Consider the following 23719-nt stretch of genomic DNA (forward strand, 5'->3'; position numbering starts at 1 on the left):
ATGGGAGTAAAGAATTTGAGTTTTTCTGTGTGGGCCTCTGGGTGGCTCACGCTGTAAAGACGATGATTAGAATCTACACTCAGAGGAGGATGGGTTTCCCCTGTGAGTCTGGTTCCTTTCGAGATTTCTTCCCATCTGCCACAGGGAGTTTTTCCTTGCCACTGTTGCTTTTCGCTTGATTGTCTGTGTAGTGTATTGTGTCAATTGCTGTGAAAAACTATATAAAAATAAAATTTGATTGATTTATTGATTGAAGTTCTACAAATGGTTTTACTGTTCAATTACAGTTTTCTCTGAATGCTTTTAACACCATGTTCTGTAGTTTGTCATCCACCTGTAGATCTTTAGACAGAACATTACCTGCCATAATCACTGTGATTGAAATGGCCCTCCAATGCGTTCATTTTCTACTCCCTACGACTGCACGACTGACTCCCACTGCTGAATTAGTATAATCAATATTTATGCACTTATTGACTGTACTGTGAGAAAAAACCCCATCAAGATTTGGTTTTCTAACACTATGGCATCTGTGATTATGAGGATGATTTAAGCACTACCTCATCTCAGTTTCAATTTTTGTCCCTTTCAGGTGAGGTCCCAGAGAAGAGCCAGAGTCTTTAATTCTAACTTCATGTTCAGTCCCAGGTGTTATTCAGTTTGTGGCAGGTGAGGTGCAGGTGTGGTTTTAGGACGGAGTGTAGCACAGTGGGTAAGGAACTGGACTTGTAACCGAAAGGTCGCAGGTTCGATTCCAGGTAGGACACTGCCGTTGTACCCTTGAGCAAGGTACTAACGAAATTGCTTCAGTATATATCCAGCTGTATAATGATACAATGTAAAAAAAAAATGCTATGTAAAAGATTGTGTAAGTCCTCTGGATAAGAGCGTCTGCTAAATGCCCGTAATGTAATGTTGCTATTGTACAAGTCATAATAACACAAAATGATTATTTGTTCAAAAGAAGTTATTTAAGTTTGACTAGAATTATTGAACAGTATTAAGATTTTATCACAGCAAATGAATAAAAAGTCCCAACACTTTCATTCAAGATGACTTCACCCTGAGCAACCAGCAGTGTACTGAGCACACACACACGTATGTCAATGCCTTAAATGTGCTAAAAGGAAAAGTCATAAATCAACTTGCAGAAAGAACTCAAGCAGAACTTCAAAAGGTTTTTTTGTAGACTCTTGACAGCATAATCCCAAAAGAGTCAAATTTATTTCATTACCCCATTTCAGAGTCACTGCATCTGACTATAAAGAAACAATCACGTTTAAATACAAAGGGATTTGCAAACGACTACTTAACAAGGGGCAGGAAATAAAACATTCACTTCCACTTCACAGAGGTGAAGGGATCCTGTTTTTGGGAGGTACACTGTGACGTAGCGTCCAATCATTGGCTGCGGACAGTGGAAGGTTCTAGTCTCTCCTGCTGCCATAAAGCCAATCACACTGCACCTGCAGGAGGGAACAGAATAAAGTTGGTTAGTGGCTCATTGACTTTGGTCTTCTTTCTGAATAATATTCACCCTAATTCTGAATAATATGGTGCTCTGTACCCCAGTTACAGTAGCTACTGTGTGACGAGGGGGAAGCTTGTCATTTGGTTGGTGGGGAAATGGAAATTATTGGTCAGTGTTGGCAGGCCTGTAGTCTGGTCTGTACTGTGCAGTGTAACTGGAGGACTGCAGTGTTAAACAGAGACGGCTGCTGGCAGCTCTCTCTCTCTAATGGAGTAGTGCACACTTACCTGCACCGCCCTGAATAGACAGAGGATGTTGCACAGGTGAGACCAACATTATGAACACAACCCGGCGTTTAAAACCAAGAGAGGAAAAAACAATTTCTTGTTCTATTTCTGAATATAAGGCTCTGCACTGTAAAGATCAGTACTGACTGTGGATTATTGATTCCGTTGTTCTTCAGGTGTTTGCCGATGAGGATGCGAGCTCCACTGATCCTTTCTCCACAGCAGTCTCCTCTGTTGGTGATGGTGACGGAGGTGATTGTGTACACCTGCAGCAGGTCCACCCTCCACCAGGGGTTGGCCCCTCCCGAGGTGTGGGTGCAGGATCCATGGTAGAAGTCAGAATCTCGGTTTCCATCAATGGCATTGCCAGGCAGGCTGAATGGTGTCCCTCCCCCTTTCAGAATATCCGACTGAGTGGCCTTCCCACGTAAAGCCACATTCTCTGTGGGGGGGGTGGGGGGGGGGCATTATCACAACTGATACAGCATGGCTGTTTAAAATGCTATCACTTCATTAGCACCCTGGCTCAATTACTGGGCATTTATAAGGAGTTTAAGTAGGAGCTGTAGACCTCTAGACTGGACTACTGCAACTTGCTCCAGGTCAGACACAGCAATCCCGCCCCCCCAAAGGGTTCTGAACTGAACTTCACTTATATTCACTTCAATGATGAAATGAACCACAGCAGAAAGACTTTGGCTTACTGTTGATCCACATTTCCAAATAAATGATTTATCTCTCTCTCTCTCTCTCTCTCTCTCAGAGTGAAGGTGGTTTCCATGGCAGTGCATGTGCATGGGGTGGAGTGTACCTTGTATGAATCCATCAGGAACGTCAGCTGAATCTGACTTGAGGGTTGAAATGGCCAAGATTAGAAAAAGTACTATAATCATTCTCACCTTCATCCTGTAAAAGAGCCAATTATTAATTTATATTTGTCCATTAAGAGTAAATACACTGAAATTGACTCAATTCAATTTTATGCAGTAATTTTGACAATTGACAGCTTTGTCTTCCAATGCTAAGGATTATGAAGGTAATGCCTGCTAGCTAACTTAGTGTTGATATTCAGATAGTTTGCACCACAACTGATGAGACCTTTGAAACAACATATCTGTTTAACATACAAAGGTTTTCCACAAATAAATTTAAATGTGAAGATCACTCTAAACATCAGGAAAACATCTGTGACATGGATATTCAGCTTTGTTACATTTTCCTCAGAAAAATGAGCACTAATGTTCAATAAAATGTCTGCCAGCTTTCCAAAGTTTCAAGCTGGAAATGAGTTCATCAATAATTTTTGAAAGATTGCTAACATAGAGCTTTTCAAGTAGATCTGCAGGTAGGTCTAAACAGCAATCTTACCTGTCAGCAGGTTGACTAGTCAGTTGGAATGTGGATGTGTTTGGGATGGCGCCTCTTAAATACTCCTAAATGGGAGTGCCTGCTCAAAGTGATGGTCTCTTGTTTGTTCTGGCCACACAGGTGTGGAATGAGCTTCCCACTGCAGTCAGGACAGCAGAAACCCTGCCCATCTTCCCAAACATACTGAAGACTCAGCTCTTCCTTTCTCTGAACGTCCTTTGGGGACAATGTTCTTAGTGTAGAAAAATAGGTTCTCTGCCTAGATATACTATTGTTGTGTGTGAATCTGATCTGACAGGATCATGCTTCATTCTGACGGAGCCTACCACCCTACTGGAGGATGACAAGGGCTGATAATAATGTAGAGTTGCTGAGCTTTTGAGACAAAAAAGTGAAATGCATATTTGAAATTGTGGGAGTCAATAGTTACACCAGCGTTTCCCAACCGGTGTGCTGTGGCACTCTGGTGTGCCGTCAGGCGAGGTCAGGTGTGCCGTGTGAAAAATCCTTTGTTCAAATGAATAAATAAAAAAACTTGAATAAACTTTGAACAAATCTCATTCACAAAAGCTAAAATCACTGTCATTAAAATGCATATTTCTTAATGCGTGTGTGGAGGGGGGCTGCAGGGTGTTTATTTTTTATGCTTGTGAGAGTGGTGTGCCATGAGATTCTGTAAATTTGGAAAGTGTGCTGAGGAAGGAAAAAGGTTGGGAAACACAAAGTTACACTGCAGCATAAATAACACACACACACACACACACACTGCAGCCTAAATAACACACATACACACACACACACACACACACACACACACACACACACACACATACGCACACACACACACACACACATACGCACACGCACACACACACACACACTGCAGCCTAAATAACACACATACACACACACACACACACACACACACACTGCGCACACACAGTACACACACACTGCACACTCACACACAGTACACACACACATACACATGCACACACACACACTGCACACACACACACACACTGCGCACACACAGTACACACACACACATGCACACACTCCACACACACACACACACACACACACACTGCGCACACAGTACACACACACATGCACACACACACACACACACACACACACACACACACTGCACATGCACACACACACTGCGCACACACAGTACACACACATGCACACACACGCTGCACACACACACACACACAGTACACACACACATACACATGCACACACACACACACACACACACAGTACACACAGACACACACGTACATACAAATTCATGCACACACACTTTCCACACAAACAATAATGGTGAAATTAGTGGCATGCAGCACACAACTGGGGGAGGTACAAGGCGCTGTCTGGGTGTCCAAAAGTACAGAGCAGCTGCAGAGTCTTTGTGGAGAAGGAGGTTTCCACAGTGATGTCAGGCTGGATTTTGTGATTGGGTGATTGTGCGTGATATGGGGACGCAGGAAGAGTTGTGATTTGGTTAGGATTAGGGTGCTGAATGATATCGTGGGGCACTGAGATGGCGGGAATATCAGTGGGGGAATATCAGTATGGGTGACAGAGAAGTCAAGAACACACCTGTGAGAAACCAACAAGGCCATAATTCTGGATAAATATCCACTCCCTACTAAAGAAGAGCACCTGCTGTAGTTGGCAGCCATGCCGCGTGTGTTATGCAGGCGATCGGGTCACAGCTGGCAGGAGCAGGAAGGAGCTGTAGATAGCGCGGATAGAGGTCCTGTTTACTGAATATAATGGACCCATAGAGCAGTGAGCTCTTCTTTGGTAGGGAGTGGATATTTATCCAGAATTATGGCCTTGTTGACTTCTCACAGGTGTGTTCTTGACTTCTCTGTCACCCATACTGACATTCCCCCAAAGCAGAGCTTTTCAATCTGATCTGGGGCCCTGCCCATTTAGGCCTAGCCATCTCAGTGCCCCACGATATCCTTCAGCACCCTAATCCTAACCAAATCACAACTCTTCCTGTGAAGTGGAAGTGAATGCTTTGCTTCCTGCCAATTGTAAATATTGCTAAGCAGCAGTTTGCAAATCCCTTTGCATTTAAAGCTGGTCATTAATTCATAGTCAATTGCAGTAAACCAGAAATGGGGTAATGAAATAAAGGTAACTTTTCTGGACATTGGGAACCATGCTGTCAAGAGTACATTTAGATTTTTTCATGTTTAGAAAACCTGCTGAATTTCAACTTGTCTGCTTTCTGCAAGAAAATTTATTAACTGATTTACTTTGTGGTGCATCAAATAAACATCTCTTTTAAGACACTGACATTACATTTATTTACATTTATTGTTGTTATTGTCATTGACATGTCATGACATTACATTACATTTATTTACATGTTGTGTGCAATGAGTACACTGTTGGGTGCCCAGTATGAAATAATCTTGAATGATAATGTTGAGAATTTGTATTTCTTTGCTGTGATACAATCTTAATTCACTGTCTTTGCAAGTAGACATCATGCACAGTCAAACTTGTATGTAAATGGCTTTCTTTATCCACATTATCATGTGGCCAATTGTGTTATTTAATAACAGGTTACAATAGTTACAGAAAACCAGTTTTATTCCCACACATCTATCTTACCTGCCACAAACTGGATAACACCTGGGACTGAACATGACTGGACTTGGACGTAAAGACTCTGGCTCTTCTCTGGGACCTCACCTGAAAGGGACAATAATTAAAACTGAAATTAGGTAGTGCTTAAATCATCAATTACTGATAGCGTTGGAAAACTCATTCTTGATGGCTTTTTCTTTTCGTATATTTTCAACAAAGTGCATAAATATGGACTAATTCAGCAGTGGGAGTCAGTAGTGCAATTGTAGGGAGTAGAAAGTGAACGCACTGGAAGAAATTTCAATCTCAGTGATTATGGCAGGTAATGGTCTGTCTAACGATCTACAGGTGGATGCCATGAAAACGACTTGGGTTCAACAGAATATGGTATAAAAAGTGTGTGTGAGTGTGTGTGTAAAAAAGTCTCCAAGTACATTTAGGGACAGCTGCTTATATTTTGCTATAAAATTAATGGAATCATCCATGACATTGTGATACACTTCAAAATGTTATATTGAGAATTAACTTGTCTAGGTCTTCTTACTTTAAAGAGCTTATATAAGGAAATATGAATAATCCTGAGTTTCTATTCAACACATTTGCTGAACCAATTACACAGGAACACTCATGATACATGTACCCCCATTCCAGTACTTTTTGGTCATTTGTATTTGTCCTAATATTGTAGCTTGTTCTTCTCCCTATTTTGGCTTGGCATAAGTTAGGTCATAATAGTGTTCACTGTGTGAACTAAGCTGTGTTCTTGGCTAGAAATAGCTGTATGAAATGGGTATCGTATCTTATTGAACCTGTGTTTTGTAGTTGTCCATGACCATGAAATGCACTGTTGTACGTCGCTTTGGATAAAAGCCAAATAAGTGTAATGTAAACGTAATGTGAACAAAATTCTGGCATTTCAACATGGCCCCTGGTCTCCTTTCTCCCGCCGTCAGACGCCAGATTGTTGGCTCTCCCGTTGTGCCTGTGCCTGTTGGCTCTCCCGTTGTATGCTGCTGCGTCGGATGTTGTTGATGATTCCGCTGCATGACTGAAGCCTTAACTGTAAAAGAGGAAGCTGGTAGGGAGTTGGGTGCCATTTCTTTTCTGTACGGCGTTTTTCTCCTGTGTTTGGTTAGAAAGGTAATTACTGTAAATTAGATTTTGTTGTAATTCTTGAGTTCACGGTTTTCATAGGTTATTTATTCCTCTGTTATAGGTAGTCGTGTTTTGTTTATTGTTTTGGCATTGCCCACTCCCAAAGATATGATTAGCTTCCATTTTCAGTTTATTAAATAACTAAACAGTTTGTTTAAAATAGCCTTGTTGCTCCGGTCAGTGCTGGGGATGGGAGAGAGGATTCCCACCTAACCCTTATGGTGCGCCCCTAACCTAGACTGGGCACACAACGATCACACTGAGCAGCAGAGCCCCCCAGGGCTGTGTTCTCAGCCCACTGCTCTTCACACTGATGACCCATGACTCTTTACCTCCAATCACATTATCATGTGTGCTGATGGAACAGTGGTGGGCTTTATCACCGACAGTAAGTCGGCAAACAGAGAGCTGGCAGAGCAGCTAGCAGCCTGGTGTGCTGAGTGTAAGTCAGAGACCTTAACCTTTTTGCTGGATGTTTACCAGACCTTAGATTACAGTTTTACACAGGGCGATCCTTGCCCTCTACTATAACCGTAGTTCACAGTGCAGTTCTGTTATTTGGTTAACCATTCGGACCATGGTCTCTTCTGTGTGCCTTTAAGTACAGACCGCAAGACATCTTATCAGACAACTCTGACTCAACGCCTCTGAATATGGTTTGTTTTTTCACAGTCTTAACTGCACATTTATTTCCTGTGTACATTGATTAAATCATGTCTTCTGTTCCACCCCCTACTGCCCTTTCTGTAAGTTGATATAATTGTTACGTCCCCTGCCTCTGCTGCCTGGGTAGTGCAGGTGAAGGTAATGACCGAATTATCTAATTGCCTGATTGCCTCCACCTGCCTGTGGCCAACATAAGCCCTGCAGTATGAGGCAGGGGAGATTGTCTTTGGGGCTTCTTTTGTGTGGTTTGTGTTTTGGGTAGAGATCTTTTCTTTGAGATCTTATTTGGGGCTGTGTGTGGTTTGGTTTGTGGTTTGTGTGGAGATGTTTGTTTCGTGAACTTTGTGTTTTCGTTTGTTTTAGTTTGTCCCTTAGTTTGTGTTTTAGATTAATAAATGTCTGGGTTTGTTTTTAGATCAGTTTCTGTCTGTTTTTGGTGCATTTGGACTTTGTTTGTTGTGGCCCTTTGAGCCAGCCGTAACAATAATAAACCATCATGCCAGATTGAATGAAAAGCTTTTTGGAAATGAATTAAGCAGGCCAATACTTTATTTTTGCTGTGGTTCACATGCTTGTCTGTTAGGGCATTTAGGGGGCAAATATTTTCATGTTATTAACCTAAGAGCTTTTTTATTAATCATAATAAGAGTACAAGATCATTGCTGTTTATTCAGAAGAAAAGTAAGCTTCAACAAATAACTAATGATGCAAGATCATGTGAGAATAGATTCGATTAAGTGTGAATACTGGACACATCAAGTGCATGCAGAAGCAAAATGGCTCCTTCACAAAAGCCAGTTCTCCAGAGTGGACAGAGTCAGTGGGGGTCATGTGATCAGCTCTATTAAAGACGCATCAACCCTAAGTACTGTAACTGCTTCTCTTTTGAGTCTGATTGTGTATAAGCAGTTCTATATCCAGGGATGACAGCCTGCTTCTGGAGCAAGGAACTGTCTTGCTCCACCATCATCAAAATGTACTTCAGATAATAATTTGCTCAATGGTTAATATCAAACTGTCATGTTAGAGGTCAGCTGGGATTTCCCAGCACCAAACTTGCACAATACTTCACTTGACTTGCGCAGTTGAATAAGTAATTAATTTATTACCATTTTACATGCACTCCCATTTTGGGGTATTTAAGGTTCATCATCCAGGACACATCTACATTTCTTTTGGCTGATCACCAAATGTCAAATATCTATTTACCATCTACCAGTAAAAACCTGCTTCCTTGCTGACAGGTAAGATTACTGCCTAGATCTATATGTGGATCCGTTTGCAAAGCTCTATGGAATATTTCAGAAATGAATGATGAACTCAGCTCCAGCTTTAAGCTTTTGAAAGCTGTCAAAGATTTTATCGAACATTAGTCCTCAGTTTGACAGCATTTCTTATTTAAAAAATGTAGCCAAACCAAACAGCCACAAGACAAAATTGTTGTTCTCTATGTTCAGAAACTGCCATGTAGGTTCCACCTGAAACCTGTGATCTTTACATTGAATAAATGTAAAAATAATTTTGCATGTTAAATGGTTATGTTGCTACAAAACTCTCATCAGTGTTTGCTCACGTTAGCTATCCGGTTACCTGAGGTAAGTTACCTAGCAGGCATAACCTCCAGGATGCTTAGCATTGGAAGACAAAGCTGTCAAAAGTCAAACTTACTTCATTACATTGTTTGAGGAATCACTTTGCAGAACAGCACCAGTGTCAAATCAGTTTTTTTTATTTAAGAATCAGCTTTTTAATTTCATTTATTAATGAACAAATATGACTTGTTCAATTTGTGACAAAGAATATATCCCATTTGCCTCTTTTCCAGGATGAAGGTCAAAACGATTATGACATAGCTTGTGTCAAATGCTTCTCTGAAAAAGTGCCAGAACTTTAACCTTTACATTTTTAGATGAATTTGGATCTGTTATTTGACATTAATGTTGAGAAAGAAAAAAATATGATATTTGGAAATGTGGACCAAGAGTGAGGCAAAGTATTTCTGTTGTGGTTCATTGGATCATTTATGTGAATATAAGTGCAGTTAAGTGTCGAAACCTTTGCTGCATCAGATGTGATCATACCCCCCCCCCCCCACCCCACAGAGAATGTGGCTTTACGTGGGAAGGCCACTCAGTCAGAAATTCTGCAGGGGGGATGGGCAGCTTTCAGCCATGCAAGCAATGCCATTGATGGAAACCGAGATTCTGACTTTGACCATGGATCCTGTTTCCACACCTCAAACGGTCCCAACCCCTGGTGGAGGGTGGACCTGCTGCAGGAGTATAAAATCGTCTCCGTCACCATCACCAACAGAATAGGCTGCTGTGCAGAAAGGATCAATGTAGCTCGCATCCTCATCGGTAAACACCTGAAGGACAACGGCATCAATAATCCACAGTCAGTACTGATCTCTACAGTGCAGAGCCTTATATTCAGAAATAGAACAAAAAATAGTTTTTTCCTCTCTTGGTTTTAAACGCCGGGTTGTGTTCAGAATGTCGGTCTCACCTGTGCAACATCCTCTGTCTATTTGGGGCGGTGCAGGTAAGTGTGCACTACTCCTTTAGAGAGAGAGAGCTGCCAGCAGCCGTCTCTGTTTAACACTGCAGTCCTCCAGTTACACTGCACAGTACAGACCAGACTACAGACCTGCCAACACTGACCAATCATTTCCATTTCCCCCTCAACCAAATGATAAGCTTCCCCCTCGTCACACAGTAGCTACTGTAACTGGGGCACAGAGCACCATATTATTCAGAATTAGGGTGGTTATTATTTTTTTAAAAGACCAATGTCGATGAGCCACTAACCAACTTTATTCTGTTCCCTCTTGCAGGTGCAGTGTGATTGGCTCCTTGGCAACAGGAGAGACTAAAACCTTTCGCTGTCCATATCCAATGATTGGACGCTACGTCACAGTGTACCTCCCAAAAACAGATTACCTTCACCTCTGTGAAGTGGAAGTGAATGCTCTACTTCCTGTCAAATGAAAAATTTTCTAAGCAGCAGTTTGCAAATCTGTTTGCATTAACAACTGGTAATTTCTTTATAACCAGATGCAAGTCAGAAATGCGAATAAAGAAATCAGTTTTACTCTTTTGGGATTTGGGAATCATGCTGCCATTTTACCATACTTCCATGTTTTCATGTACAGAAAACCTGCTGAAGTTCTACTTGTCTATTTTCTGCAAGTTCATCTATTGACTTATTTTCTTTGTAGTGCATCAAATAAACATCTCTTTTAAAGCATTGACATACATGTGTGTGTGCTGAGTACATTGTTGGTTGCTCAGGGTTAGGTCTTCTTGAATGAAAGTGTTGGGACTTTTTATTCATTTACTGTGATACAATCTTAAATAACCGTTCAGTAATGCTAGTCAAACATAAATAACTTCCTTTGAACAAATAATCATGTTGCCAATTATGCTATTTAGTGACTGGATACAATAGCGACAGACAACCATTATAGCCGCGTTTCCACCCAATGTACCCGGAACTTTTAGTCCCAGGAACTACTTTTCAAGGAACTAAAAGGTTCCTTCAGCCCATTGTTGTCTGCGTTTCCACCGCGGTCTAAAGACCCGCGAAGATTAGGCAAATTAGCCCACTGACGTATGAAAAAGCGACGTCGTCGTCGGTCCATCTGTCCTATGATTTCTTCTGTAACCCCATACTACCACCTAAGTAGCCTACATTATTTTCTAATAACTGGGACAGCCCGGAGGGGTTTATTCCACTTATACAACGGTTTACCAACAATGACTATATATAGTTACTTTAGTATTTATTGATTTTTATCGACTTAATCACCTGAAATTGAAATATTCTTCCGCGGCCGTTTGGGCATATTTTACTCTTGTTGGTAGTTCGACTTGGACCGTTGTTATGTAACAAATAGGATATAACAGGACAATAGTCAGATTGTAACTGTTTTATATATCGTCCTGGAGTGATCTCCATGTCATTTTCCTTGACCTTGCCAACGCATTCGGATCTGTCCCTCACAGTTTCCTCTGGGCATCCTTTGACTTCTTAAGGATACCAGAGACCATCACAAACCTTGTCAAGGCCTATTTCCAAGATCTGCAGCTCTGTTTCACCACATCAGACTTTACCACCACATGGCACCGCATGGAGATTGGCATAATGGCAGGGTGTACCATCTCCCCATTGGCTTTCACCATGGCCATGGAAGTCATCATAAGGGCCTCCAAGTGGGTGGTGGGTGGCGAGCGGCTGAAATCTGGAGTCCGTCTACCACCCATCAGGGCTTACATGGATGACATGACAACCATGACAACAACAGCACATTGCACCAGGCGCCTTCTAGGGAAGCTTCAAGAGAACATCACTGGGGCCAGAATGAAATTCAAGCCATCCAAATCAAGAAGCATCTCTATAATCAAAGGTAAACTGACGGTGCAAAGGTTCTTCATCGATCAAGAACCTATCCCAACTGTCTCAGAAAAGCCAATCAAAAGTCTTGGAAGATGGTATGACTCAAAACTGAAGGACACTGATCAGGCACACGAGCTTAGGCAAGAAATCACTAAAGGGCTGGAGAACATCGACCGATCTTTGCTGCCCGGTAAGCTGAAAATCTGGTGCCTGCAGTTTGGGTTACTACCTCGCCTTATGTGGCCACTAACCATGTATGACATCACCCTCACAAGAATCGAGAAAATGCAAAGGACGATCAGCTCTTATGTGAGAAAATGGTTAGGTGTTCCTGTTCCGATGCCTGAGCAGCATAGGCCTGTATGGTCAGGGGCTACTCCAGCTGCCTCTCTCTAGCCTCACAGAGGAGTTCAAATGCGCTAAAGTGAGACTAGAGATGACCCTGGCAGAATTAAGAGACACTGTGATCCGAGCTGCTGCCCCAACCCTGGCAACAGGAAAGAAGTGGATGGCTAAGAATGCGGCACAGCAGGCAAAATCTGCTCTCCACCCAACATGGAAGAAGTGGCTTGGGGTTTGGCGGAAAACGACTTTGCTGGAACAAGGCATCCTCACTAGAGCGGCGGAAGTTGGTCGTGGCCAAAGTCCGCCGACAGGAGGAGTCGAGTAGGTGTGCCAAGGCTGTGACGCAAGCTAAACAAGGCCAGTGGATGAGATGGGAGAATGTGGAAAAACGGAAGATCCATCATGCCCCGTGTTCAACACCAGCTACACTTAGACACATCCTCACTGGGTGTAAAGTGAGCCTCTCCCAAGAGTACATGGTACACCTGGAGACACAATCAAGTGCTCAAGTGCCTGGCAGCAACTCTGGAAAGCAGGAGAACAACGAACAATGCCTTGCCGCCCAGAACAACCAACCCAGTCATGCCAATTGCCTTTGTTCGGGAAGGGGAACAAAGACAACTGAAGATCCCACCAAGGGCCAGGTTTGTACAGCTGGAGGTAGCCCGGGACTGGCAGATGCTGGTGGACTCGAAAAAGATAACTCTTACCTAATGGATAAAGTTGAGGATCTGGAGAACCGGAGTAGGTCTGCAAATCTCCGCTTTGTCAGAGTACCCGAATCCGCAGAAGGCCGTGACATGCTTAGGTTTACGGCCCGTTTGATTCCACAGCTTCTTGGGCAAGACAAGTTCCCAACTCCGCCGGCTATAGAGAGGGCTCATCGCACTCCTACTGTCCGACGGAATCTCAGATCCAGTCCGAGGCCTATCCTGATAAAGCTATTACACTTTCAGGATAAGGTGAAGATGCTTCGACTTGCCCGTGAAAAAAAGCTGATCTACAACGGTAACCGCATCTTCATATACCCGGATTACAGCGCTGACCTGACGGAGAGACGTCGGTCCTTCGACCCGGTCAAACGGAGACTTCGGGAACTTAAACTGAAGTCCTCCCTTCATTATCCCTGCACACTGAGTGTGTTGGTTGACGGCAATGAACAACTATTCAGTGACCACAAAGCTGCTGAAGCTGTCTTCGTGTCCTCCGTGAACTCTCCAGCGTAAGTCCCTTCCGAAGCTACTGGCTAACCTTAGCCAGCTATCCGTCACAAAGTTTATGAAGACTTCCCATTATGAACCATGACGACACTCTCTCGAGATACGGTTGGGGGTTTTTCGAAATTAACTGATGAAATTAGTCCTTTTCTGTTATTTTGGCTGCTACTGCTGGGATGTTTACATCCAGCCGGTTCACTGGTATGGTTTACCGTGAACAGGTTCGTGTTTTGTTTATATATATGTGGGTATGTGATTCATTGCAGAGGACCGACCTCCCCCTCTCCAGGTGCACGGGGCTGAGGGAGCAGAAAGCTGCCTGAAGCAGTACCCAGGAATGGCCAGCAGGTGACGCTCTTTGTACACTTCAGTAGGTAGCTCTGCCTGAGAGAGTCTGAAAAGGTAAAGGTAACATTTGAAGCAATGCATGCGCAGTACTGCGCATATAGAGGGTGGTAAATGAATAGAACAGATCAGCTCATCAGTGTGCACACCACTGTGTTCACTTGGTCAATATTTAAAGGCTGTTCGGCTAATATTGTTTGTGTAAAACACCATGGAACTAAAACCTGTCTAATGTGATAAGGTAACAATTAATTTGTTTTTCCCATTTCAAAAAAGCAAAAGCTGCCTTTTTGCTGTGACAATAATCCCAACCGTGTGTATGTGTGTGCATGTGTTTGTGTGTGTGTTTGTGTGTGTGTGTATCTATGTGTGCATGTGTTTGTGTGTGTGTAATGTATGTGAATGTGTGTGTGTGTTTGTGTGTGTAATGTATGTGAATGTGTGTGTGTGTTTGTAGTGTGTATGTGTTTGTAGTATGTATGAATCACAGCCATCAACTTAACACTGCTGGCCTCTTTAAGATAGAGCCGATCACAGTTTAAAGCCTGGGGAGGGGGGGGGGGCAGGTCAGACGGGGTAACTGGATGACTAGGTAGAGAAATGTAACTTTTCTAATGTTTGCATGTTCTCCCCGTGTCTGCGTGGGTTTCCTCTGGGTACCCCAGTTTCCTCCAAAGACATGCACGCAGGCTAATCGGAGACACTAATTTGGCCATAGGTATGAGTGTGTGAGTGAACGGCGTGTGTGCTCTGCAATGGACTGAGTGAGTGGGTGTGTTCCTGCCTGTCACCCAATGCATGCTGGGATAGGCTCCAGCAGCCCCCCGCGACCCTGCCCAGGATAAGCGGAGCAGGTCTGAATTATGTAATTATAATTTTAATATTAAAGGAAAGAATGCAGAGCTCACTTCCCAGATGGTGGCCTTGTCGTGCCCGAAGGGCTTGCCAGGTTTGGTGACCCCCAGAGCTATGTCATGGGGCTTATAGAAAAGCTGTTATGTTACATTGAAGCGTGTAGGAACTGTCCTGAAGCCATCTTCTGTGACTTAATTGAATTTATTTTGAACAGAAAGCCACAGCATGGACTATTGATTACAGTATAATGCAGGGTGATCCTTGCCCTCTACTATAACCGTAATTCAGTGCTGTTATTTGTTTAATCGTTATTGTAATTTACTCAACGGTTAATATCAAACTGTCATGTTAGAGGTCTGCTGCGATTTCCCAGCATCGAACTTGCACAATACTTCTCTTGCATAACACACGTGGATGTGTTTGCAAAGCTCTACGTTAGGAATATTTCAGAAATTATTGATGAACTCATTTCCAGCTTGAAACTTTTGAACGCTGCCAAACATTTTATTGAACATTAGTGCTTATTTATCAGAGAAAAATGTAACAAAGCTGAATATCCACACCACAGATGTTTTTTTTTATGTTTAGAAACTGCATGTGTGTTAACCTGTGATCTTCACATTGAATTAATTTGTTGAAAACCTTTGTTTGTTAAATGTATATGTTGTTTTAAAGGTCTCATCAGTGGTGGTGCAAACTATCTGAATATCTACGCTAAGTTCGCTAGCAGGCATTACCTTCATAATGCTTAGCATTGGAAGACAAGGCTTTTAAATGTAAAACTTACTCCATTAAATTGTGTGAGTCAATTTCAGTGTTAAATAAGTTTTTTGTTTTTTTTAAGAACCGACTCACATTTCCATTTTCATCAGAATATTTTCTTCATGAATGAATATGACTTTGAACAAATATTTCTTTTCCAGGATGAAGGTGAAAATGATCATATTATATTTTCAAATCTTGGCCATTTCAATGCTCAAGTCAGACTCAGCTCAAGTTCCTGACAGAAAAATACAAGGTACACACCACCCCATGGGCATGCACTGCCATAGAAACCACCTGTGCCTGAAAGTCTGCAGGAGGGCGAGAACCTGAATCTTTCCCCTTCACATCACAGGTATTTAGCAGATGCTCTTATCCAGAGCGACTTACACAACTTAAAAACATTTTTTAATGCTGGCTGGATATATACTAAAGCAAAGCAGGTACCTTGCTCAGACCGTCAGGTTAGGACCAACACCTTACCCATCACACTCCACTGCCACCCTGGATCAGTTATTTAACAATGATGTTTTGAGAGAGAGGGAAAGAAAATGTTATTTTGAAATGTGGACCAACAATAAGGCAGTCTGCTGTGGTTCATTTGATCATTTAAGTGAATATAAGTGCAGTTCAGTTCAGAAACCTCTGGCAGTGATATAATTACACTGTGCCAGTGGAAACAGGTGGAGGGAGCGGGGGTTGGGGGGTGGGGGGGGTTTGAGATGGGAGAATTTGGGCAGGTTGAAAGCTAGTGTGAACTGCATGAGCCGAAGAGACTGAAGAACAGAGCCTTATATTCAGAAATAGAACAAAACATAGTTTTTTCCTCTCTTGGTTTGAAATGCTGGGTTGTGTTCATAATGTCGGTCTCACCTGTGCAATATCCTCTGTCTATTCAGGGCGGTGCAGGTAAGTGTGCACTACTCTTTTAGAGAGAGAGAGCTGCCAGCAGCCATCTCTGATTAACACTGCAGTTCTCCAGTTACACTGCGCAGTACAGACCAGACTACAAACCTGTCTGAGGCGAAATACCCAGACGAACCAGTAGTCCCCTTCTGTATGTGCAGTAAAAATACAGTTAATATATAATATAATATATTAAATACAGTTTCCCCGCCAGGAATAGGGTTACCTGGAGCCAGGCCCGGGGGTGGCAAGTACCTGGAGGTCGGGTAGCCCACGCACGTCGGCTGGGTTCAGCCCAAAAATGTCCACGTGGGATCATCACATGGACCTGCTACCTGCAAGGCTCAGGGTAGGGGTAAGGTTCAAGGTAAGCCACCCCCCCCCCACTGCTCTTCACACTGATGACCCATGACTGTTTACCTCCAATAACATTATCATGTTTGCTGATGTATCAACAGTGGTGGGCTTTATCACCAACAGTAAGTCAGCAAACAGAGAGCTGGCAGAGCAGCTAGCAGCCTGGTGTGCTGAGTGTTTTGAAGAGAGTTGTGCAAGGACATCTGCTGTTTCCCACATTTATATTGTCTATCTGGGCATTCATAAAAATATTCTTTCACCACTCAAAAATCGTACTCCATCATAGCAACAAGATAAACCCGACTATAGTCCTAAGATATGCCTATACAGCATTGAAAATGATGCTGACTGAATAACGAAATAAACGAGAAAAAGTTTTAAAAAATGATACCATGTCATTCTACAGTCAATATCTGGGACTAAATATTGAATAAATATACAACCTTCCCATTGGTTTTACGCGTAGAGATGTTCCTTTTGAGACTGAGTGGTCATATATTGTCTTGGACAATCCAGTTGTGAAATATAGTAAAATGGCATGATACAGACAGCGAAAGGTTCTAGTCTCTCCTGCTGCCATTATGCCAACCATGGTGCACCTGCAAGAGAGAACAGAATAGAGTTTATATGAGACTCATCGATTATGGCCTTCTTTTAAAATAATATCCATCCTAATCCTGAATAATATGGTGCTCTGTACCCCAGTTACTGTCGCTACTGTGTGACGGGGGTTGGGATGGAAATTGAAAGGTTTAGTCAGTGTTGGCAGGTCTGTAGTCTGGTCTGTGCTGCGCAGTGTAACTGGAGGACTGCAGTGTTAAACAGAGATGGCTGCTGGCAGCTGTCACAGGTGGTTTCCATGGCAGTGCATGTGCATGGGTCACATTTAGTCCGAGCTTCAGTGTCTAACCCAGTATTCACACAGCGAGAAACTTGTTGGGCCAGTTAGTTGCTGGATGAACGTTCTTTTTCTATGTAGCTGAGTGTTATGCATTTAGATCTGTATGCAGGGTGAACGGCCTGCCACACAGAAGATGTACCATCGCTCACATGACCATAGGCAAGCCAGTGCCCCTCTCTCAACAGAGTATTCTTGTTCAGCTGGTGGAAGTGCTGAATGTGCAAAAGCCATCAGGGGCTTTTCCCCTCATTACATTACAGATGCTTAGAACTTATCCAGAGCGTACTCAATTTATATTTACCCATTTATACAGCTGGATATTTTACTGAAGCAAATCAGGTTAAGCACGGGTACAATGGAGTCAACAACAGTCTGGTAGGCTCAGTCATTTCTATCAGATCAAATCCACACTGAGGAGCCATCGGCAGGAGGAGATGGTTACGCGGCTAATGCTAATCTCAAGATCAACGGGAACTTATGAGACATTCAGTTACAAGTCAACAACTGCCAACAACCACACCATGATGTATAGCTGCACATGAAAAGACACAGCCTGGTGTTTGAATATCATAACCCTAATTTAGCGAAGAGCTGAGTCTTCAGTATGTTTGGAAAGATTCATGTGGGCAGGGTTCATGTTGTCCTGATTGCAGTGGGAAGCTCATCCCACACCTGTGTGGCCAGAACAGACAGGAGACCATCACGTTGAGCAAGCACTCCCATTTAGGGATATTTAAGAGGCGCCATCCCAAACACATCCACATTCCAACTGACTAGTCAACAATTATCTACCAAAGATCCACCGGTGAAAACCTGCAACCTTACGGACGGGTAAGATTACCATTTAGACCTACCTGCAGATCAACTTGCAAAACTCTACATTAGCAATCTTTCAAAAATTATTGATGAACTCATTTCCAGCTTCAAACTTTGGAAAGCTGGCAGACATTTTATTGAACTTTTGTGCTTATTTTTATGAGAAAAATGTAATGAAGCAGAGAATCCATCTCACAAATGTTTCCTGTGTTTATAAACTGCATGTGAGTTAACTTGTGATCTTGACATTGAATTTATTCGATTCATCATAATATTTTCTCAATGAACAAATATGACTTTTAACAAATATTAATGAATAATTGCTTCTTTTCCAGGATGAAGGTGAAAATGATTATGTTACTTTTTCAAATCTTGGCGATTTCAACCCTCAAGTCAGATTCAGCTGACATTCCTGAGGGATACACGCAAGGTACACTCCACCCCATGCACACGCACTGCCATGGAAACCACCTGTGCCTGAAATGTTGTGTCAAATGTACAGATGAAAGAGGACGAGAACTTCAGCCTTTATCCTTTAACATCTACTAAGATCTGTGATTTGACAATAAGGTTTTGAAAGTGAGAGAGAAAACGTTATTTGGAAATGTGGACCAGCAACAATTTTTTCAGTTGTGGTTCATTTGATCATTTAAGTGAATATAAGTAAAATTGAGTTTAGAAACCTCTGGCAGTGATATAATTACACTGTGCCAGTGGAAGCAGGTGGAGGAAGTGCGAGGGTGGGGGGGGGGGGGAGGGCGGGGGTGCTTGCTGTGGCGATCTGCATGAGCTGAAGGGGCTGTAGAGAGTGCTGTGGGAGTCTGACCAGCAGGGGGGGTGAAGTAGTCCAGTCTAGAGGTCTACTGCTCCTGCTGAAACTCCTGATAAGTGCACAGTAATTGAACCAGGGTGCTGATGAAGTGACAGCATTTTAAACAGCCATGCTGTATCAGTTGTGATAATCTCCCCCCTCCCCCCCACAGAGAATGTGGCTATACGAGGGAAGGCCACTCAGTCAGCACAACTGCGGGGGGAACATGCTGCTTTATCCCATGCAAGCAATGCCATTGATGGAAACCGAGATTCTAATTTCTACCATGGATCCTGCACCCACTCCTCGGGAGAGGCCAACTCTTGGTGGAGGGTGGACCTGAAGCAGGTGTACACAATCACCTCCGTCACCATCACCAACAGAGGAGACTGCTGTGGAGAAAGGATCAGTGGAGCTCAGATCCTCATCGGCAAACACCTGAAGGACAACGGAATCAATAATCCACAGTCAGTACTGATCTCTACAGTGTAGAGCCTTATATTCAGAAATAGAACAAAAAATAGTTTTTTCCTCTCTTGGTTTTAAACACCGGGTTGTGTTCATAATGTCAGTCTCACCTGTGCAACATCCTCTGTCTATTCAGGGCGGTGCAGGTAAGTGTGCACTACTCCTTTAGAGAGAGAGAGCTGCCAGCAGCCGTCTCTGTTTAACACTGCAATCCTCCAGTTACACTGCACAGTACAGACCAGACTACAGACCTGCCCACACTGACCAATCATTTCCATTACCAACCCCACCACATTGTAAGCTTCCCCCTCGTCATACAGTAGCTACTGTAACTGGGGTACAGAGCACCATATTATTCAGAATTAGGGTGAATATTATTCAGAAAGAAGACCAAAGTCGATGAGCCACTAATCAACTTTATTCTGTTCCCTCCTGCAGGTGCAGTGTGATTAGCTCTATGGCAACAGGAGAGACTAAAACCTTTCACTGTCCGCAGCCAATGATTGGACGCTACGTCACAGTGTACCTTCCAACTGCAGAATCCCTTCACCTCTGTGAAGTGGAAGTGAATGTTTTATTTCCTGCCCCTTGTTAAGTAGTTTGCAAATTCCTTCGTATTTAAACGTGATTGTTTCTTTACAGTCAGATGCAGTGAATCTGAAATGGGGTAATGAAATAAATTTGACTCTTTTGGGATTTTGGGATTATGCTGTCAAGAGTCTACAAAAAAACCTTTTGAAGTTCTGCTTGAGTTCTTTCTGCAAGTTGATTTATGACTTCATTTTCTTTTTAGCACATCAAATAGACACTCAATGTATCAAATAAACATTTAAGGCATTGACATACATGTTCTGCAAGTTCATCTATTGACTGATTTTCTTTGTAGTGCATCAAATAAACATCTCATTTAAAGCATTGACGTGTGTGTGCTCAGTACACTGCTGGTTGCTCAGGGTAAAGTCATCTTGAATGAAAGTGTTGGGACTTTTTATTCATTTGCTGTGATACAATATTAAATAACTGTTCAATAATTCTAGTCAAACTTAAATTAATTATTTTGAACAAATAATTTTGTGTTATTTAATGATTGAATACAATAGCAACAGAAAACCAGTTTGATTCCCACACCTGCACCTCACCTGCCACAAACTGGATAACACCTGGGCTTGAATATGAAGTTAGAATTAAAGACTCTGGCTCTTCTCTGGGACCTCACCTGAAAGGGACAAAAATTGAAACTGAGATTAGGTAATGCTTAAATCATCCTCATAATCACAGATTCCATAGTGTTAGAAAACCAAATCTTGACGGGGTTTTTTCTCACAGTACAGTCAATAAGTGCATAAATATTGATTATACTAATTCAGCAGTGGGAGTCAGTCGTGCAATCGTAGGGAGTAGAAAATGAACGCACTGGAAGACAATTTCAATCTCAGTGATTATGGCAGGTAATGTTTGGTCTAAAGATCTACAATATATTCCAAATAACGTTTTCTCTCTCACTTTCAAAACCTTATTGTCAAATCACAGATCTTAGTAGATGTTAAAGGATAAAGGCTGAAGTTCTCGTCCTCTTTCATCTGTACATTTGACACAACATTTCAGGCACAGGTGGTTTCCATGGCAGTGCGTGTGCATGGGGTGGAGTGTACCTTGCGTGTATCCCTCAGGAATGTCAGCTGAATCTGACTTGAGGGTTGAAATCGCCAAGATTTGAAAAAGTAACATAATCATTTTCACCTTCATCCTGGAAAAGAAGCAATTATTCATTAATATTTGTTAAAAGTCATATTTGTTCATTGAGAAAATATTATGATGAATCGGTTCTTAAAAAAAACTTTTTTGACATTGAAATTGACTCATACAATTTTATGAAATAAGTTTTATATATGACAGCTTTGTTTTCCAATGCTAAGCATTATGAAGGTAATGCCTGCAAGCTAACTTACTGTAGATATTCAGATTGTTTGCACCACAACTGATTCAACTTTTGAAGCAACATATCTATTAAACATCAAAGGTTTTCCACAAATAAATTCAATGTCAAGATTACAAGTTAACTCACATGCAGTTTCTAAACATAGGAAACATTTGTGAGATGGATTCTCAGCTTTATTACATTTTTCTCATAAAAATAAGCATTAATGTTCAATAAAATGTCTGCCAGCTTTCCAAAGTTTCAAGCTGGAAATGAGTTCATCAATAATTTTTGAAAGATTGCTAATGTAGAGTTTTGCAAGTTGATCTGCAGGTAGGTCTAAATGGTAATCTTACCTGTCCGTAAGGTTGCAGGTTTTCACCGGTGGATCTTTGGTAGATAATTGTTGACTATTCAGTTGGAATGTGGATGTGTTTAGGATGGTGCCTCTTAAATACCCCTAAATGGGAGTGCTTGCTCAACGTGATGGTCTCCTGTCTGTTCTGGCCACACAGGTGTTGGATGAGCTTCCCACTGCAATCAGGACAACATGAACCCTGCCAACATGAATCAAACATACTGAAGACTCAGCTCTTCGCTAAATTAGGGTTATGATATTCAAACACCAGGCTGTGTCCTTTCATGTGCAGCTATACATCACAGTGTGGAAGTTGGCAGTTGTTGACTTGTAACTGAATGTCTCATAATTTCCCGTTGATCTTGAGATTAGCATTAGCCGCGTAACCATCTCCTCCTGCTGATGGCTCCTCAGTGTGGATTTGATCTGATAGAAATGACTGAGCCTACCAGACTGTTGTTGACTCTATTGTACCCGTGCTTAACCTGATTTGCTTCAGTAAAATATCCAGCTGTATAAATGGATTGACTACGCTCTGGATAAGTTCTAAGCATCTGTAATGTAATGAGGGGAAAAGCCCTTGATGGCTTTTGCACATTCAGCACTTCCACCAGCTGAACAAGAATACTCAGCTGTTGAGAGAGGGGCACTGGCTTGCCTATGGTCATGTGAGCGATGGTACATCTTCTGTGTGGCAGGCCGTTCACCCTGCATACAGATCTAAATGCATAACACTCAGCTTCATAGAAAAAGAACGGTCATCCAGCAACTAACTGGCCCACCAAGTTTCTCGCTGTGTGAATACTGGGTTAGACACTGAAGCTTGGACCAAATGTGACCCAACAACCACATCTGTTATAGCCATTTTCATTTAACATACTGAATTAAGATTTATGTTTTGAGGTATGGCCTTTGATGATTGTTTAATGGTTTTGAATTATACTTATGTTTCATATGCCTAATGCCACGTTTGAGGTGACGTGAGAGGGCAAAGGCTATATGACGTGAGGCACAGTTGTATTTCGGGCTAGCGATGGAAAATGGGAGCTTGGTAAAAACACTTTTGACCACACTCTTCCTTATAAATTCATTTTGTAACCAGTTTTGTTAAGTTTGACTACAAGGACTAATTTACAACCACTTTTCATTCACACTTTGTTGCTGTAAAAGGACAAATAAATTAATTTTTATTTTTCTGCGGGAGAAGTGTGGTAAGTCAGCCATGCTTCTGCGTTTTTCACAGATTCGAACAAATGGTCGGAACACCACCTCTTCCAGTCACATGATGGCTCTTCTTTCAGCCACAGTAGCCAAAACATACACAGCAGTGTGCATGCTGAGATGTAACTTAATATGAACTCAGGAAACACACCTGTGTAGAAGCACCTGCTGCTTTCACTATAGTTAGTATCCATAAATCAACTGCATCCTGATGGATCCTTTTTCACCAGGATGTTTGGATATCTCATGCATGCGTCTGTGAAGATGGACCCGGAAAAATAATATTTGTCTGGATTTGTTGTTGTATTGATGTCTAATGATGGACACTCTCTCTCTCTGTGCAGGATTTTTAGTTTTCACATGAAAATGTGCGTGTCCCAGAACTAAAGAATGGTGCCCAGAATACATACCCCCAAGGCATGGCGTGTGTCGCGTAGCGACAGCCGTTTGTACACGCTACACGCTAGCTGCTGGC

General features: G+C 42.3%; 3 protein-coding genes across 4 annotated transcripts in view; 2 read left to right on the top strand and 1 right to left on the bottom strand.

Moving 5' to 3' along the window:
• Positions 1–23719, top strand: part of LOC135239254 (uncharacterized) — a 52423-nt gene that overhangs the window by 17241 nt on the left and 11463 nt on the right. The gene's annotated exons all lie outside the window — the stretch shown is intronic.
• Positions 1206–22170, bottom strand: LOC135257723 (fucolectin-2-like). Of its 2 annotated transcripts, XM_064340816.1 has the most exons (4): positions 22022–22170; positions 21400–21494; positions 1906–2200; positions 1206–1466 (listed from the first exon to the last, which is right to left on the bottom strand). In XM_064340816.1, the coding sequence occupies exons 2-4, from the start codon at positions 21491–21493 to the stop codon at positions 1310–1312; spliced, it is 546 nt and encodes a 181-aa protein (XP_064196886.1). In that variant the 5' UTR covers position 21494; positions 22022–22170; the 3' UTR covers positions 1206–1309. The 2 variants fall into 2 exon arrangements, with proteins under 2 accessions (XP_064196886.1, XP_064196966.1); XM_064340896.1 differs by lacking the exons at positions 21400–21494; positions 22022–22170 and adding an exon at positions 2570–2664.
• LOC135257665 (fucolectin-3) lies at positions 8743–20662 on the top strand. Its single transcript, XM_064340688.1, has 5 exons — positions 8743–8810; positions 18306–18483; positions 18804–18898; positions 19452–19746; positions 20186–20662. The coding sequence occupies exons 3-5, from the start codon at positions 18805–18807 to the stop codon at positions 20340–20342; spliced, it is 546 nt and encodes a 181-aa protein (XP_064196758.1). The 5' UTR covers positions 8743–8810; positions 18306–18483; position 18804; the 3' UTR covers positions 20343–20662.

The sequence above is a fragment of the Anguilla rostrata genome, chromosome 1 (assembly GCF_018555375.3).
Source record: "Anguilla rostrata isolate EN2019 chromosome 1, ASM1855537v3, whole genome shotgun sequence".
In the NCBI taxonomy this organism is placed as follows: domain Eukaryota; kingdom Metazoa; phylum Chordata; class Actinopteri; order Anguilliformes; family Anguillidae; genus Anguilla; species Anguilla rostrata.